This window comes from Exserohilum turcica, assembly GCF_000359705.1.
Source record: "Exserohilum turcica Et28A unplaced genomic scaffold SETTUscaffold_8, whole genome shotgun sequence".
NCBI lineage: Eukaryota > Fungi > Ascomycota > Dothideomycetes > Pleosporales > Pleosporaceae > Exserohilum > Exserohilum turcicum.
This window is the reverse complement of record NW_007360299.1, coordinates 1,878,119-1,894,275: the sequence shown is the minus strand read 5'-3', so window position 1 is coordinate 1,894,275 and position 16,157 is coordinate 1,878,119. Positions and strand designations below refer to the sequence as shown.

At 55.4% G+C, this 16,157-nt stretch overlaps 7 protein-coding genes across 7 annotated transcripts; 3 read left to right on the top strand and 4 right to left on the bottom strand.

Moving 5' to 3' along the window:
- Positions 1-627: 627 nt before the first annotated feature.
- Positions 628-4,386, top strand: SETTUDRAFT_174378 (uncharacterized protein; the record flags this gene model as incomplete). The annotated part of the gene is made up of 3 exons (XM_008032924.1): positions 628-943; positions 998-1,035; positions 1,092-4,386. The coding sequence occupies 3 exons, from the start codon at positions 628-630 to the stop codon at positions 4,365-4,367; spliced, it is 3,630 nt and encodes a 1,209-aa protein (XP_008031115.1). The 3' UTR covers positions 4,368-4,386.
- A 62-nt stretch (positions 4,387-4,448) lies between these two features.
- On the bottom strand, positions 4,449-5,262 carry SETTUDRAFT_181858 (uncharacterized protein). Its single transcript, XM_008032923.1, has 2 exons — positions 5,130-5,262; positions 4,449-5,057 (listed from the first exon to the last, which is right to left on the bottom strand). The coding sequence occupies exons 1-2, from the start codon at positions 5,214-5,216 to the stop codon at positions 4,695-4,697; spliced, it is 450 nt and encodes a 149-aa protein (XP_008031114.1). The 5' UTR covers positions 5,217-5,262; the 3' UTR covers positions 4,449-4,694.
- Positions 5,263-5,662: 400 nt separating this feature from the next.
- On the bottom strand, positions 5,663-7,137 carry SETTUDRAFT_166106 (uncharacterized protein). The gene is made up of 4 exons (XM_008032922.1): positions 6,974-7,137; positions 6,652-6,919; positions 5,984-6,603; positions 5,663-5,930 (listed from the first exon to the last, which is right to left on the bottom strand). The coding sequence occupies exons 1-4, from the start codon at positions 7,116-7,118 to the stop codon at positions 5,692-5,694; spliced, it is 1,272 nt and encodes a 423-aa protein (XP_008031113.1). The 5' UTR covers positions 7,119-7,137; the 3' UTR covers positions 5,663-5,691.
- Positions 7,138-7,373: 236 nt separating this feature from the next.
- On the top strand, positions 7,374-9,674 carry SETTUDRAFT_123734 (uncharacterized protein; the record flags this gene model as incomplete). Its single annotated transcript, XM_008032921.1, has 2 exons — positions 7,374-7,398; positions 7,455-9,674. 2 exons carry the CDS (start codon positions 7,374-7,376, stop codon positions 9,473-9,475), a joined length of 2,046 nt encoding a protein of 681 aa, XP_008031112.1. The 3' UTR covers positions 9,476-9,674.
- A 943-nt stretch (positions 9,675-10,617) lies between these two features.
- On the top strand, positions 10,618-11,574 carry SETTUDRAFT_157628 (uncharacterized protein; the record flags this gene model as incomplete). The annotated part of the gene is made up of 2 exons (XM_008032920.1): positions 10,618-11,296; positions 11,372-11,574. 2 exons carry the CDS (start codon positions 10,618-10,620, stop codon positions 11,572-11,574), a joined length of 882 nt encoding a protein of 293 aa, XP_008031111.1.
- A 239-nt stretch (positions 11,575-11,813) lies between these two features.
- Positions 11,814-13,706, bottom strand: SETTUDRAFT_98753 (uncharacterized protein; the record flags this gene model as incomplete). The annotated part of the gene is made up of 5 exons (XM_008032919.1): positions 11,814-12,072; positions 12,124-12,223; positions 12,283-13,149; positions 13,206-13,367; positions 13,451-13,706. 5 exons carry the CDS (start codon positions 13,704-13,706, stop codon positions 11,814-11,816), a joined length of 1,644 nt encoding a protein of 547 aa, XP_008031110.1.
- A 767-nt stretch (positions 13,707-14,473) lies between these two features.
- Positions 14,474-16,140, bottom strand: SETTUDRAFT_99403 (uncharacterized protein; the record flags this gene model as incomplete). The annotated part of the gene is made up of 3 exons (XM_008032918.1): positions 14,474-15,865; positions 15,919-16,050; positions 16,120-16,140. The coding sequence occupies 3 exons, from the start codon at positions 16,138-16,140 to the stop codon at positions 14,474-14,476; spliced, it is 1,545 nt and encodes a 514-aa protein (XP_008031109.1).
- Between the last annotated feature and the right edge of the window lie 17 nt (positions 16,141-16,157).

Below are 16,157 nucleotides of genomic sequence, written 5' to 3'. Positions count from 1 at the left end.
TAGAGGTTGTATTTGCTTCTTGAATCTGCTTTGTGGCGACAGTTATTAAGGCCTTTTGCCTACCTTGAGGTAAGTTGATCAGGATAGCGCTGGACGAAGCGACTAGCCTAGTGTACTCCAACCTCAGTCTTGGCGATCTGTGAGGCAAAATTGCGTATCATTGGCTGAGTAGGTGGTAAGCCTCTATCTGTTAGTCGATTGATATAGGCGATTAGGGCCTGCTCCTGCTGTGGGTGGAGGAGCTGCCGTTTTTGGCCACCTATCGCGCGTGAGGCGTGTAGGCCTTGGTGTCTTCGGGTAAGCGTAGATCGAACAACACTATATTTTTTTGCAATATCTGTATACGAAAAAGGCTCATCAGGTCCTAGGGCATTAATAGCTGCAAGCGCAGCCTCAATATTAGCCATGGTGGTGGGGATACGACGCGTTGAGGTTGAGGTGGTTGTAAGGCGCGCGCGCACTTTGTGGTCGCGCGCACTTTGTGGTGGGGCTAGTTAAGCCAATCAACGAGCCAATGCAGACTAGCGCGACGCGTCGACGCGTTCCCTCTTTCCCCAGAGTCCGGCCGCCGCAACCGTGAATATCGCTTTCCATTGCCACTCCCAACACCCACACGTCACCAGCACAATGGCTCGCGGCGTCGAAGGAAACGAAATGGCAACGCCTCGCCCGTCACAGAAGAAGCAGCCTGCGTCTGCATCGCAGTCCGCCAAGGGGCAGAGGTCGATTCTAGGTTTCTTCCAGAAGAAGTCGACCAATTCACCAAGCCCCGCGCCGTCCCATGTCACACCAGCCCAAAAAACACCCACTTCGACAATTGCCACAAAGGCCTTAACCCAACCCTCTGCGGCCATCACCCCGGTTCCCAGCAGCGACGCCCCGGATTACTCGAGCCCTATCAAACAAGACCGAGAGCTCACGGTAGGAAGAAATAAGGAGAATGGTCCGTCCTCGACTGCCAGACCGCTAAATCTACCAACTAACTCTATTTTGCCAGAGCCTGCCGATATCACCCCGAGCAGCCCGACACGCAAAGTACGCGAGACACACCATTGCGTGGCCGTAATTCATCAGCTAACATCTGCCATCAGGCCAGAAAGCCCGTCAACTATGCCGAGTCCGACGAAGACGACGACGTTCTGGGTCCCATTGCAAACAACGCGAGAGGCCGGGCTACAAAGCGTCAGCGAGTGGTTGTTGACGACGATTCCGACGACGAGTTCGGCTTGGATGCTGCCACGCAAAGGGCAATGCTTGAAGACGAGGAAGATGATGTAGACGACTTCATAGTGCCCGATGATTCCGAGGAAGAAGTTGTGTCCAAGAAACGCAAACGTCCTACATCTACAAAGCCCCGCGCCAAAACCTCGCCAGCATCATCACCGCCAGTTCTCAAAGATCAGGACGATGAAGATGAAGGCGACATCGTCATGACCAGCACATCCACAGCACAACAATGGGTGTACGACCCTGAGAACCCCACGGTGTTCAAGCCACGACAAGCAGTTCCGTCCCTGAAGAAGGAAATGAGTGTAAGGACAAAAGCGAAGCCCTCTGCCTCTGAGCCAGAAGCAAGATATCCATGGCTAGCCAACATGCAAGACGCCGATCGCCATGCACCCGACCATCCTGACTACGATCCCCGTACATTGTTCATCCCACCCGCTGCGTGGCGTGAGTTTTCGCCTTTTGAAAAGCAGTATTGGGAGATTAAAAGCAAGTGGTGGGACACTGTCGTCTTCTTCAAGAAAGGAAAATTCTATGAGCTCTATGAGAAGGATGCGTCAATTGGACATCAGCTCTTCGATCTCAAGCTGACCGATCGTGTCAACATGAGGATGGTTGGTGTGCCAGAAGCCTCCCTGGATATGTGGGCGACACAGTTTGTTGCCGCTGGCTACAAAGTTGCTAGGGTCGACCAGATGGAATCTGCTCTTGGTAAAGAGATGCGCGAACGTGACGACAAAGGCAAAACCCCAAAGAAACAGGAGAAGAAGGGCAAGGAGGTCATTCGCCGAGAACTGGCCACTGTCCTGACGTCCGGCACCCTCGTCGACACCGGCATGCTCCAAAGCGAGATGTCGACGTACTGCATGGCCATCAAAGAGATTGATCGGGATAACTTGCCGGCTTTCGGTATTGCGTTTGTCGATACTGCAACAGCACAATTTCAACTTTGCGAGTTCACCGACGATGTCGACATGACCAAGTTCGAGACCCTTATTGCACAAATGAGGCCTGGTGAGCTGCTCCTGGAAAAGTCGTGCGTTTCTGCAAAGGCACTGCGCATTTTGAAGAATAACACTGGGCCAACAACCATCTGGAACTGGTTGAAGTTGAACAAGGAATTTTGGTCAGCTGATGTCACCATCCGAGAACTCGAGGCTAGCAATTACTTCGAGTCGCAAACAGGAGATAATATTGAGGCATGGCCACCAGTCTTACGCGAAGCTCGCGAAAAAGAGCTGGTCATGTCCGCATTCGGCGCTCTTGTCCAGTACCTGCGAACATTGATGATTGAGCGCGATCTCGTAACGCTGGGCAACATCCAGTGGTACGACCCCATTCGCAAAGCCACTAGCCTGGTGCTCGATGGGCAAAGCCTGATCAACCTGGAGATATTCGCCAACACGTTTGACGGAGCGACTGAAGGTACCCTCTTCGCCATGTTGAACCGGTGCATCACACCTTTTGGCAAGCGGTTGCTGCGGCAATGGGTTTGTCATCCGTTGGCAGACGCACAGAAGATCAATGCCCGCCTTGATGCCGTGGATGCTCTGAACAAGGACTCATCTATCATGGAGAACTTTAGCGGTTCATTGAGTAAGCTGCCGGATCTTGAGCGCCTCATTTCACGTGTACATGCTGGCCGTTGCCGGGCACAAGACTTCCTCAAGGTCTTGGAGGGCTTTGAACAAATTGAATACACTGTCAGCTTGCTCAAGCAGTTTAGCGATGGAGAGGGTGTTATTGGCCAGCTCATCTCGTCAATGCCGGATCTTGCAGCGTGTCTCGAGAAGTGGAAGTCGGCTTTTGACCGTGTTGCTGCAAGGAAGGACGGCATTCTTATCCCTGAAGCTGGTGTTGAAGAAGATTATGATAACAGCCAGGCAGAAATTGACAACTGCGAGGCTAATCTCGAGACACTGTTGAAAAACGTACGCAAAGAGCTCGGTTCCAACTCAATCATTTACAACCACCTCGGAAAGGAAATCTACCAGTTGGAAGTGCCAAAGAAGGTCAAGGTTCCAAAGAGCTGGGACCAAATGTCGTCTACAGCAAAGGTCACACGCTACTACACGCCCGAGTTGCGGAAGCTGGTCCGGGCATTGCAAGAAGCCCAAGAGACTCATGGTCAGATTACTCGCGAGGTTGCCAGTCGCTTCTGCCAACGCTTCGACGAGGACTACAAGACCTGGCTCGCGGCTGTCAAGATCATTGCCCAGCTCGACTGCCTCATTAGTCTTGCAAAGGCGTCTGCTTCGCTGGGAGAGCCCAGTTGCCGTCCTGTCTTTGTAGAGGGTGACCGCACTGTTGTTGAATTTGAGGAGCTTCGCCACCCGTGCATGCTCAACACTGTCGATGACTTTATTCCCAATGACATTAAGCTGGGCGGTGATGCCTCCAACATCAGCCTGCTTACTGGCGCCAACGCTGCGGGTAAATCGACCATCTTGCGCATGACATGCATAGCTGTCATCCTCGCCCAAGTCGGCTGCTACCTACCGTGTACTTCGGCCAGGCTCACACCCGTCGACCGCATCATGTCTCGTCTGGGAGCCAACGACAACATTTTTGCCGCCCAGTCTACCTTTTTCGTTGAGCTCTCGGAAACGCAAAAAATTCTATCGGAAGCTACGCCCAGGTCGCTGGTCATTCTCGATGAACTCGGCCGTGGCACATCGTCTTACGATGGTGTGGCGGTTGCACAAGCCGTCCTTCACGACATTGCAACGAGGGTCGGCTGCGTGGGCTTCTTTGCGACGCACTACCGCTCGCTAGCCAAGGAGTTTGAGTTCCACCCCGAAGTGCAAAACAAGCGTATGCGGATTCACGTCGACGATGCGTCCAAGTCGATTACCTTTCTCTACAAGCTTGAAGAAGGCGTTGCCGAGGGCAGCTTTGGTATGCACTGCGCTGCCATGTGCGGCATTCCAAGCAAGGTGATTGAAGATGCAGAGAAGGCGGCTAAAGCGTGGGAACACACAAGTAGACTGGGAGAGAGGATGGAGGTAAACAAGGAAGAGGGTGGCGTGTATGTGCCACTGGGTCTCCAGAGCGATGTTTCGTGGGCGCTCAGGGAGGGGCTGGAAGGAGTGGGAGAGAGGGCCATGGATGTACTACTCGAGGCTATTTCAGCGCTCTGAGTAGGCAATGGTATTGCGGGGCGTGTGTAAAATCAAACAAGGGCGCAATGTAGATCAAGGTGTGATGGGTAACCATGTGGTGTGTATATTATTAGCGTAATGAAGGCTGATTGTTTGCATGGTCTCTGAGTATGCATCGAGTGCAGAAGGAGATGACATTTCCAAATTCCGGCTGAGAAAAGAAAGGCTTTGAAAAGCCATACATGACCATATCCGTGCGTGGTTCCTCCAAACGCTCTCCGTCATGATGATGTTGAACTGTCAGAAGTGAACGCATCTACCATGTCAATATCGTCGAGAAACCCATTGCCAAGTCAAAATGTCGGCTTAGAACATGGGCTCCTCCTTCTTGACTGCAACAACGTCGTCGAGATCCTCGTCGTCTGGGTCCATAGGAGCAGCAGCAGCAGCAGCAGCAGAAGAAGAAGAAGAAGCAGACGGCGAACGAGCATCAGCAGCCGGGCTGCTCTTCTTGGCGGACTTTGTCGGCGACTTGTTCTCGAGCGGGTTCTTGGTCTTGCGCTTCCTCGGCGTAGACGTAGGCGCAGTAGGCGCAGGAAGACTAGCCGCAGACGCATCTGCAGCCGCCGAGTCGCCCACGAGTTTAATCTTGCGCTTGATGTTGCCGAGGGTGACGCTCGCGCTGCCAGGCGTGTAGCCCGTCAGAGCAGCAAGCTTGACCATGTCGATCTGCTCGAGCGTGGGATTAGTGCTGCAAAGGGGACAAGGAAAAGGGAATCATAGGTGGTGATGTGTACGTACCTTGGGCGGCGTCTCCATGCACTGCCATGCCAGTGCGAGCACTTCCATTTCGCGTGCGGAGAAAGTGACTTCTTTAATACCAGGCATGGTTGTTGATGGTGGTGTTGATGGTAGATGAAGAAGTGGTGGTAGTAGAAGACGAGGCTGTGACAGAGGAGTGGTGGGGAGATGGAGGTAAAGAGGGGAAGGCACCCTATTTATATGGTGTTACATGGAAGGCCCAAGAACGTTAGAATGAGAAGTGAAGGTAAGGCTTTGGTTGCGCTAAGGTTCACAGTGAGAGCACCTAGGGAGAGTCTTCTTAGGCAACAAGGGATCGCTTAACCCCGCATTTAGAGGGACTTTCCAAGTTAGTGAGGAAACGAGTCGAGTGAACGAGTCTGCCTAATGGATAGGAGTGAAGGTGATGTCTTGCTTTACATGCAACCGAGACATGTTGGTGACGTCAACCATGGCCAGTCTCAGCACGCACTGCATAGCTTGAACTGAGGAACAGAAATGCACATGATGTAGTTTTATTGTCGCGTGTGTGCACGTTGATGCGTAGCCTACAATGATGCTTTCATATCCGACGAACTTCCTTGCCTTGAAGCTCTGGACGTTCCACATCTAGCTCGTCCCTCAAAGCTGCATACATTGAATCTCCCAAGATGATGGAAAGACCCAGACTCCAGACCAGGGTAATGGCATAGAAGAAATTTGCGTTGCCCGAGCCGGCATATACCCACAGATGGTAAAAGGCAGGGCCAAGGAAAGAGGTATACAGAATGCTCGCTGATGCTAAAAATGTGTAGCGCATAACTAGGGTTTAGTCAGTAGGCTGGTCGCATGTCCTGGCCTGGCTTGGCACTTACGAGGGAATAGATGTCGGAACATGGGCACCAACGATAGGTACAGTCCAGCATCGGCTATGCTGGGGTATGGGGTAAAGATGGCAAAGACGCCAGTCAGGGCGCAAGCAACAAACAGAGGCTGCTTATGGAGGCGAATGGTAAGGCCTGGCATGTATGAGGCTGCATGCAGCCAAAAGACGCCCAGGAAAAACTCGCGGAAAGAGTCGAACATCTCAATAAAAAAGTACCACCACAGACCCACATTGGGCGTCAGATCTGGCAGCAGAAGACGCACACCGTATGTCGCCGACAAAAAGTCCCAGGAGCCGGTCAGAAAGGCGGAGCCAAACAACAAGGCACCAATTGCGACGGCCAGACCAAGGGTATGCACAACGACAAACGTCGAGACTTGTGGGGTGGTTTTGTTCTTTAGCGCTTTCGCGTCATATAGCAAGACCATCAGGGGCGGGAAGAGGAGAATCGGGTGCATGGCAAAGTACGAGGCAAAGGCCGTGGCCAGAATGAATGTGAAGCTCGCGCCGTGCGAGGCCTTGGCCATGGCCGTCAGGATGAAGAGGTTGGTCAGCGCCGAGGTGGAGCGGGCAATGCACGTAGCAACGGTAAAGGGATTAAACAGAAAGCTGGTCATGTGTCAGCGCATGCGTCATGGATCGAAGCGCACTGCGTACCCGGCTGCAATGGCTGCACTACTCCATCGCAGGTCTTTGCGCGGCGAGGCGAACAGGCGCGTGGCCGAAGCGAAGCCCGTGTCGGCGATGCGAGCCAGTGCATTCGCGCTCAGCAAATCGACGGCTGTGAAGAAGAGGTTGGTGGCAAGCGGAGCTACAGCGGCATCTGGCAGCAGGGCGAACAGCGGCAGCAGGAGGGGCGCCTGGTGGTAGACGCCGCCGTCGTAGGGCGAGACATTGTGTGTGTAGAGGAAGACGCCTTCTTGCACTGTGTCGTGTCAGCAAGCAGCGCGCAGGCGCCGTGGCGGCAGGCGTGGCGTACGTCTCTTGAAGCTCGTCACTGGCGTGGAGACCTCGACGCGGCCAGCAAGGAGACTGGGCAGCGTGGGGAAGACGGTGAAGAGGAGCAGACGGGCGGCGGCGGCTGCTCCGAAGAGCAGCAGTTTCTGCCGCCTGTCAATGGCCATGGCGAGCGGGCTGCGGGGTGGGCAGAGTCACGAGCTGGGCTCCATGGCCTCTGTGGCGGCGGCGGCGGCGGCGGCGTCGTGATGGTGATGGTGGTGGTGGTGATGTTCTGGCAACATGCACGGCGGCGGACCCTTGTCGGCGCCGGCGCGCTAACGGCGCATCCCTGTCCACTAGCCGGCCGCATCTCGAACTTTTTTGCGCCCGCCAAAAGTTGCATCACGACCTGCACCGACTTTCACCCCCCCAGATCCACCATGGCCGGCCGTAGCAAGAAGAAAGGTCCGTCCCCGCGCAACTCGCCAATCCCACCACATGCATGCTGATCCAGTCCACAGGCACCTCGGGTGCGGCCAAAAACTACATCACCCGCACGCGCGCCGTCAAGAAGCTTCAGATCTCTCTGCCAGACTTCCGCCGCCTATGCATCTTCAAGGGCATCTACCCCCGCGAGCCTCGCAACAAGAAGAAGGTCGCCCGCGGCTCCACGGCCGCCACCACCTTTTACTACACAAAGGACATCCAGTACCTGCTCCATGAGCCGCTGCTGGCCAAGTTCCGCGAGCACAAGGCCGTCGCAAAGAAGATTGGCCGCGCCCTCGGCCGCGGCGAGGCGGGCGATGCCTCGCGCCTGGAGAAGAACCTCATGCCCAAGGTCAAGCTCGATCACATCATCAAGGAGCGCTACCCAACCTTTGTCGACGCCCTGCGCGATCTCGACGACGCCCTCTCCATGCTGTTTCTCTTCGCCAACCTGCCCTCGAGCGAGCACATTCCCGCAAAGACGATTGCCCTCTGCCAGCGCCTGACGCGCGAGTTCGAGCACTATGTCATCACGTCGCACTCCCTGCGCAAGTCGTTCCTCTCCATCAAGGGCATCTACTACCAGGCCACCATCCAAGGCCAAGACATTCTCTGGCTGGTGCCATACCGCTTCGTCCAGCGAACCGGCGGCGATATTGACTTCAGGATCATGGGCACATTTGTCGAGTTCTACACCACTCTTCTCGGCTTTGTCAACTACCGCCTGTACACGTCCATTGGCCTCGTGTACCCACCCAAGTTCAATGCCAAGAGCGACGAGCAGGGTGGTGAGCTCTCTGCCTTCCAACTCCAAGCCAAGGCCAATGCCACAACCAGCTCCGCAAATGGACACGCTGAGAATGCCAAGATCAACCCAGAGGCACAGGCCATCGCCGACCAGATTGCTGCAATGCCAGATGACGAGGATGCGCAGGACACAACCGCTGTAGCCAAGCGCAGCGAAGACGAAGAAGACGACGGCGACTACGAGGCCAACGAAGAGATTGACAAGTTCGAGCCGACTGCACCCGACGCCGATGTCCTGCCCCAGCCGCAAGCAAGCAGCGCCGAGGTCGCCTCTCTTTTCGCTCCATTTACGTTTTATCTCTCGCGAGAGACACCCAGAGGACCGCTCGAGTTCATACTCAAGGCTTTTGGCTGCAAGCGCGTTGGTTGGGACGGCACACTAGGCGACGGCGCCTTTACCACCAACGAGTCGGACCCCAACATCACACATCAGATTGTCGACCGTCCAGCCTTGTCAAACGGAGCACCTGCCCCGGAGGTTGCTGAAACTCAGAATGGCGGGGCTGCTGCTCCCAAAGCCCAGTGGCCATATTCAATGATGCCCGGCCGCACCTATGTCCAGCCGCAATGGGTGTGGGACTGCATCAACCAGAGCAAGCTGCTGCGTCCTGACCATTACTCCCCGGGTGCCGATCTGCCCCCACATCTGAGCCCATGGGTGAAGCCCAAGAAGGGCGAGTACGACCCCAACCTGCCTCTTACGGCGCAACAGCCCGAGGGTGAGGCTGAGGCGTTTGAAGACGAAGGCGATGAGGAGGCGACGTTTGATGTAGACGGCGACGAGGATATGGAGGCCATTGTCGACCGAGAGGGTTCGGTTGAAGTTGGCGAGGGCATGGATGTGGCCGATTCCGAGGATGACAGTGACGACGATGAGTCAGAGGAGGACGGTGACGCGGGCGATGACTTTGACGGCTTCGACTCTGATGCCGAGTCGGACATTTCCGAGGGCGAGGCTGCTCGTCTCCAGCACCAGCGCGAGTTGGAGGCTGAGGCCACGGGCAAGAAGCTCGAGGTCAAGAAGCCGACCAAGAAGGAGCAGAATGCAGCCATCCGCAAGAAGGCGGACAAGAAGAGGCGCGAGCAAGAGGAGGAGCGCGAGAGGCAAAAGATGATGCTGTCGAACAAGAAGCGCAAGCTGCTGAAGCGCATCGAATACGGCGAGAACAAGCGCGACACGGAGGCTGAGAACCTGCGCCGAAAGCGCGCGAGGGTTGAAAAGGCAAAGGCGGCTGCCGAGGCCCTCTAGACACATACATGTGTACATGACACAGCAAAAGCAGGCGGATTGGCGTTGACTGGGACGGTGTTGCAGGCGCTTCACGAATGTCAAGACGGTATATGTAGTCGATTGAATATTTCTAATGTCGACTGTCGTTTACGATGCATGGCCATGACGAGCTTTGGTGAGACCATTCTTGGGTTGGCGCACGGACCATGCGCAGTCGATTCTGGCCGGAATTCACCGTCTCTCAAGACTGGGTGAGTCAAAGGACGGATAGCAAATGCATTTATCAACCCATCAGGCCGCATCTTGACTTTTGCATCTCCACCTCCTTTCGCCTCACACACTGCACCAGCCGACAACATGTAGTCGCAGCATCCACGCCACGGCCGACTAACCTTGTACCCCGTGCCCTGTACCCTGTACCCTGTACCCTGGGTAAACCATAGTTTGCTTATATCCGTACTCACCATGTAATTTTCTCGCTTCGCATGCTGAATCTTCAGATGCCATCCACCAAGGTACGAGAGTTTCCCCTCCGCCCTTGCCGACGAGGGCTACACAGGGAAAAGGGCGCACACGGCACATACAAGCACGAGGCCAACACCTGCAGATGGGCAATATAACAAGACCCCGGCGCTTGTCAACGGCGCGTCCAAGTCGAGATCCACCATCGTCGCCGCTTCCTAAAACCGCAAGGTGCCGAGCCACGGCCGAAGCGACCACTCCGGAAAAATTGTTCTTCAGCAAAAATTTCAAACTCTGAATTAACGGTATTCCCTATTCTCGCAATAAGAGGTACATCACCTTCTCCAAGCATGCGGCACACTTCACTGACGTCTTGGAAGCCGTGCGGCTTGCCGTCTTCACCCCGGGCAACAGGCAACGCCATCACGTGATTGGTCGTTCACGCACGGCTGTTGTTGTATTGTCTGATCAACCGTTGTGCCCAAGGCCGCTCCACAGGAAGCCAGGGTTGAATCTCCAATACGGTCCCTGTTTACAACAGTCTCCAAGTGTCTACATCAGCTTCTACTACTTGCACGTCCCGCGAGTCCGACTCAGCAAGGTTACCCCGTTGGCATCTGCGTGAGCAAACGGGTAATCCACGTATCCAACGGCCCTGTATCCATCCTGTCCTGGAGAAACACCAACCATCACACAAGATGCATTCAGAGCCAAACCTCTTGTTCCCGGATCTTCCCCCAGAGCTCCGCAACGAAATCTACACCTACCTTTCTACCCCTGGTGCCGACTCGCGACCCATGAACCTGCACCTCCCCCTGCAACTCAAGACATTCCTCTGCAAACACACAACCGTGCAAATCTGTCCCATCCACCATGGATCAACCGGGCTGCTCGCCCTGCCCCTCACCCGCTACCTCGAGGTGCGCGAGTACGCCTCGTGGCTGCTCAACAACGGCGTGTCGCTGCAAATCGCGGTGCACTTCAAAGGCCGCATCAACACCTTCACCCAAGGCGACTGGGACAAGAAAATAGCCACGCATCTCCGCAAACTAGCCAAACTGCATCCGTGGCTGAGAAAAGTAGCAAAGTACGATATCCACGTGCTCTGGGACCCGCTGGACGGCGCGCTCAAGAGCAAGAATAACAAGCGGAAAGCCGCGCTGGTGCCCCTCGACATGGCTCGCACGCTTACACAGCTCCTCGATCGAGACATCATGTCCAAGCACGGCCATGTGCGCGTCGCGCTACATGTTGGGCACAAATTTGCCGTGGAGAATGCAATGACGACGACCAAGTTTGGATTTGGGGTTTTTCTGGGGGACAAGCAGCGGCTTGAGGGGTTTAGAGGCGTGGTAAAGGAGGTGTGGAAGGCGCCTTGTGTTTTTGCGGCACGGCAGACGCCATCTTCTGCCAATTCAGGCTTGTTGGTGTTGCCTGCGGGTACGGGGACAGCAGCAGCAGCAGCAACAGCAGACGAGCCGTTGATGGGGGTCGAGGATGGTGTGGTCAGGTGGTCGGTGCAGACGAGGGGACAGCTGGTTATGAGGAAGAATGTGAATGCTGTGGCTGGTGGCGAGGGTGTATACGAATACGGGAATGGTGAGTTGGAGTTTCCCCTGTGCCAGATACTAGCCGAGTGTGTAGAGCAGCTGTGATTGTATGTAAAATATCTCTCTCTGCAAGACTTCAAATGTACAGAATTTCTATTTACCGTTTAATTGGAAGTTTGATTAGCATCTTCGCACAACAAGTTGTTTGGCAATTTGTCAACGTCCCCCTCCAGCAACGATCCACTGGATCAACCCATCTTCACACAACATATTCTTGGACAATTTCTTAGCATCTCCCTCCAGCAACAGTCGACTCGATCAATCCATCGTCTCGTCGGGGACATCTACGCCCAGGCGCCCACCAAACTCATCAAAAAGGCGCCTACAAACACTAACAGACAAGCATACACCCTGCGCTTGCCCGTCAACACCTTCCAGCTCTCGTCGCTGAGGAAATCCTCCGACATGAGTTCGACCAGAGACGCATAGACGAGGAACCCCGCCGAAATGGCGTTCATGATGCCCACGACCAAGAGGCCGATTTCTGAATCGGGAGAGTACAGCGTGTGGGTTGCGATGCCAATGGCCATGCCGCCCGGAGTGCTGCAGCTAGTAAGTACAAAGCGTGTGCTATCAAGGAGAGTCTAGACGTACGTGCAGCCATAGGCGAGAGCCATGAGCCATGGCTGAAGGGCTTTGGGCTTCCATTTGACGTCTGCAATGCGCACGCCAAGTGCAAGACCTTCAAAGGTTTCTGTCGTGTATCAGTCAGCATGCAGTATAATCTATGCAATAGCGTCAGGGCAATCTCACGGTGGAACACAATGGCGATGAGCAAGACGGTAAAGTCGTTGCCCACCGACACAGCAAGCGACATGCCAATGAAGATGCTGTGGAACAAGATGCCCATTTCCAGAAGAAAAACCTGCATAATTGCTTTCCTGTGAATCTGCTCGGGCGAGAGAAGGTGTCCGTGCTCGCCCTTTTCATGGTCTGGTGGAGTGACATGGTCGTCGCTCTCCAACTTGCGGTGTGCAACAGCTGCCTCTTCAGATTCTGATCCTTCGACGGATTCAATTGCGTCGAGTCTCTGGCCGTCTTCGCGGTATCGGGACAGTGTTCTGCTGATGCTTCCGACTCTGCCTTTCAAGGCACCGAGATCGCGCACGCGCAAGCTCGAGTTGGAATCAGTGCGTTCCAGGGCGGGCGGCGGTGTGTCAGGTTGCTGCTTCGTCTCAGCCTTGGGCTCTTGGGTTTGGCGCGATACAGCAGCCACGCCCTCATTTCCGCCGCAGACATGGCGCGCTGGAGAAAATATCATTTCAATCAAGGTAACAAAAAAGACGCTAGCCAGCATGATGGCGCCGGGCATGGCCTGATAGTCGGTAGTCCAGAAACTCGACAGACATGGATCGCCCAGCGAATCAAAGGCCGTAGGAAGCAGGTGCACAAAGGCTGTTGCGACTAGTACACCGGTGCCGAAGTGCTTGGCGCCAAAGAGGAAGGATGGAGGGATGCGCAGGCGCGGAAACTTGAGCACAAGCATGGGAAAGGCACATCCCGTTCCTGATACAAACAGGATGATGAAGAGACCGCCGACATGGAGAGGTAGATCGTAGTCGGGATGCGCTTTGCCATCTTCACAAGTGCTGCGTCTCGGCAGCCGTGGCATCGAGGCTTCTGTACAGGGTTACTATGGGAAAGCACACCATCCGTGGACAAATGGACATACTTACCCTGAGAAAGCAGGAATTTGGGGGCAGCTACATTGCCACTAACGTGGGAAATTAAGACTGCGGTGCAGAGCACAGAGGCTAGCCATTTGGCCCAGGCCATGATGGTGTCGGTGAGGCCAGCTGGGTACTCGGTCACATGCGAGGTTGTTCGGGTGCAAGGTCCTGCAGGAGCAAAAAAGAAAGGAACACGTCAGCGTGGTGTGCACACCCGATGTTGTAGGGTTTTTGTAAGGGAAAGTACTCACCTTTAGGGGACCCTTTGGCACCCTCGCCCATGGTTATGGGCTTGTCTTTTTCTATCTCTTGGCCATTGACATGATATGGATTGCAGGGCCGGAGGTTCTGTGGGTTGCACAGTCGATCTGCCTCGCCCAATTCCCTCGCATTTGCAATGCCGTTGAGATCGGCGCAGGTTGTGAGATCGGGCGCAAAGCGTGGTGGGTTCTGATTCCATCCGGGATGCCAGAGGATATCGTCGTCAGTTCTAGAAGGGCAGTTCATGTTTGGCACAAAACGTATGCTGTTGAGGAACAGCAATGGCTGGAAAAAAACCTCTCGTGCTGGCAGAGGACAGCCGGACTGGAAACGGGCTGAGAGAAAAAAACAGCAGACGGGCTGCAAAGATGACGTGGAGATGTGTATGATGATGATGGGGGACGGGGACGGGCTATATGACCTCTGGGCGAGCTAGTTCGTCGACGGCTAGCGGCTCTTGTGCTTTGGCGCTGGCCAACCACACAGCCGCGCCAAGACACCCACCCACCCCAGAGCCCCCGCCCTCCAGCCTCCAGCGCCACACTCTGCACGCGCACAGCCGCTCACCCGCTGACGCCCTGTGTCTTCAGAGACCTGGCCTGCAAGACACTTGTCGACTCTTTTTCTTCTTCTTCTTCTTCTTCTTCTTCTTCTTCGTCGCCTACTACAACATAGCCACCGCCAGCCATGTCGGGTGCAGGTGCTTAACAGGCTGCGAGGATGCGCGGCCGGTGGGCGCTCGTCAAAACATTCCGATGTTTCCCGAAGCTCCTGCGTACCAAGACGAGCACCAATGCCGTCAAGCCTTGTTGTGTGGGCGCTGTCACTGTCGCTGTGCTGCTCTCACATGCTTAGTTCATCTCGTTCGATTTTTGCATGCCCGGCTGTTGGCTGAGTCAGACTCATTCTCACCCTCCTTCTCATTCTCGTCCCGGAGCACACTAGCAAACGACACTGGTGCACCATGGCCACGTACTTTCGCAATGAACGGATGAATTGCTTCTGCCCTATGGCTATCGCGTCGTCTCTGTTTCCAGTACCTCCAGCGCACCGCCAACTAGATGCAGGCTGCCAGTCACCAGCACCATAACTTCAGCTTCAGCACCCGCCCTCGTCGCGTAGCTGCGTGCTACTTTTCTCGCCGTCGCAACCGCTTCTTCGATTGTACGCAGCACATGCACTTCTGCCGTGCTGTCAATCTCCGACCATGTGCTTGCAAGCGCCTTCTGCACAGCTAGGCTGTCGACCTCTTGCTGGTTGGTGTTGATGGCCACCAGGTCAGGCTTGTAGCCCTCGCTGAACGTCTGGTTGGTCGTGAAGATGGCATGACTAAAGGGCGACGTTGAGCCCCAAGTCATGCCGCTCTGCAGAGTCGCATACAGGGCCTTGGCCAGCGCACCTGCATCTCGCGTTTGCTGGTTGAAGATGAGGATCCGGGGAATCTGAGAATCAAATGCCGACGTTGAAGTAGCAGCTTTGATCTGCTCGGCAAACCACTGGCCAGTCACCTCGATGCTCTCCATGGTATGCCCGCCATCAATGTGCCATGCGACATTGGGCTCGCGCCGTATCTCGCATCGGCCCGCCCAGCGCACCTGTTCCAGACCACGAACAAACTCGGGGGGGAGTTCAATGTGTGGAACAGCCGTCGGGTCTGGGATGGACGAGTGGCCGAGCGCACGCAGATGAGCAGCTGCGGCAGCAATGGCTACTGATGCGTTGATCTTTTGGAATGCAGCGCCCAGTCCAAGTTTGATTTCGTTGTTTGCCAGTCTTGGGTGCACGTCGACAATGTGCAGCTTCGCGCCCTTTTCCGCGGCTCGCTCCTGTAGCACTTTCATTGCTTCGTCTTTTTGGCGCACCGTCATGGCAACGCTGCCCTCCTTGAAGATTCCAGCCTTGTGCCACGCGATCTCGGGAAGCGTGGAGCCTAGCATCGCCGTATGATCTATGCCCAAGCTGGTCACGGCTGTAACGGTGGGCGTGGTCAAGATGTTGGTGCTATCATATTCGCCGCCAATGCCGCACTCTATGACGGCCGAGTCGACACCTTCGTTGAGGTATGCGTGCAGCGCCATGAGTGTCAGATAGCGAAAGTATACGGGCTTTGTCGGCACGTCTGCAGGCGAGCCTTCTGTTTTGGCCGCCGCCTCGAGCCTGTCCCATACCTCGAAGAAGTACTTGGCAAACTTTTCCTCTGAGATGGGCTCATTGTCGATCTGGATGCGCTCGCGCACGAAGCGCAGGTGCGGCGAGGTGTAGAGCCCGATCTTGGAGGGGGGCGTGGCCTGTGGCGCACAAGGAGACGTGTACTGCGAGAGAATCGACGAGATGAAGGCGCTTGTGGAGCCTTTGCCCTTGGTGCCGGCAATGTGGACGGGCCTCAGTCGATCGAAGTCGGCGGGCTGTATGTTTAGTCAGTCGTGGGCCTGATGCGGGGTTGGTGGGAGCCGCACACCTCATATCCGGTTTTGCGACACCACTCGATCATTTCTGGTATCGCCTGTTTGTTCATGCCGCGGCCGGACTTCCGGATGGCATCGACAATGGAAAAGTTGGACTGCAGCGTGTTCAGCGCCGCGACCGCAGCCTGCACCCGTCAGCGCCGTCCGCAGTCACCACCGTGGAGAGGCATGTAGATGATGGATGACTGGCATACCGCATAGTCGCGCTTCTCCATCGCAGCGGCGCTCTGGC

Coding starts and splice junctions, on each gene's coding strand:
- SETTUDRAFT_181858 (XM_008032923.1), bottom strand. CDS start 5,216: ATGCCTGGTATTAAAGAAGTCACTTTCTCCGCACGCGAAATGGAAGTG. Junction 5,058..5,129: donor GCATGGAGACGCCGCCCAAG/GTACGTACACAT, acceptor ACGCTCGAGCAG/ATCGACATGGTCAAGCTTGC.
- SETTUDRAFT_166106 (XM_008032922.1), bottom strand. CDS start 7,118: ATGGCCATTGACAGGCGGCAGAAACTGCTGCTCTTCGGAGCAGCCGCC. Junction 6,920..6,973: donor AGTGACGAGCTTCAAGAGAC/GTACGCCACGCC, acceptor GACACGACACAG/TGCAAGAAGGCGTCTTCCTC. Junction 5,931..5,983: donor GTTCCGACATCTATTCCCTC/GTAAGTGCCAAG, acceptor ACTAAACCCTAG/TTATGCGCTACACATTTTTA.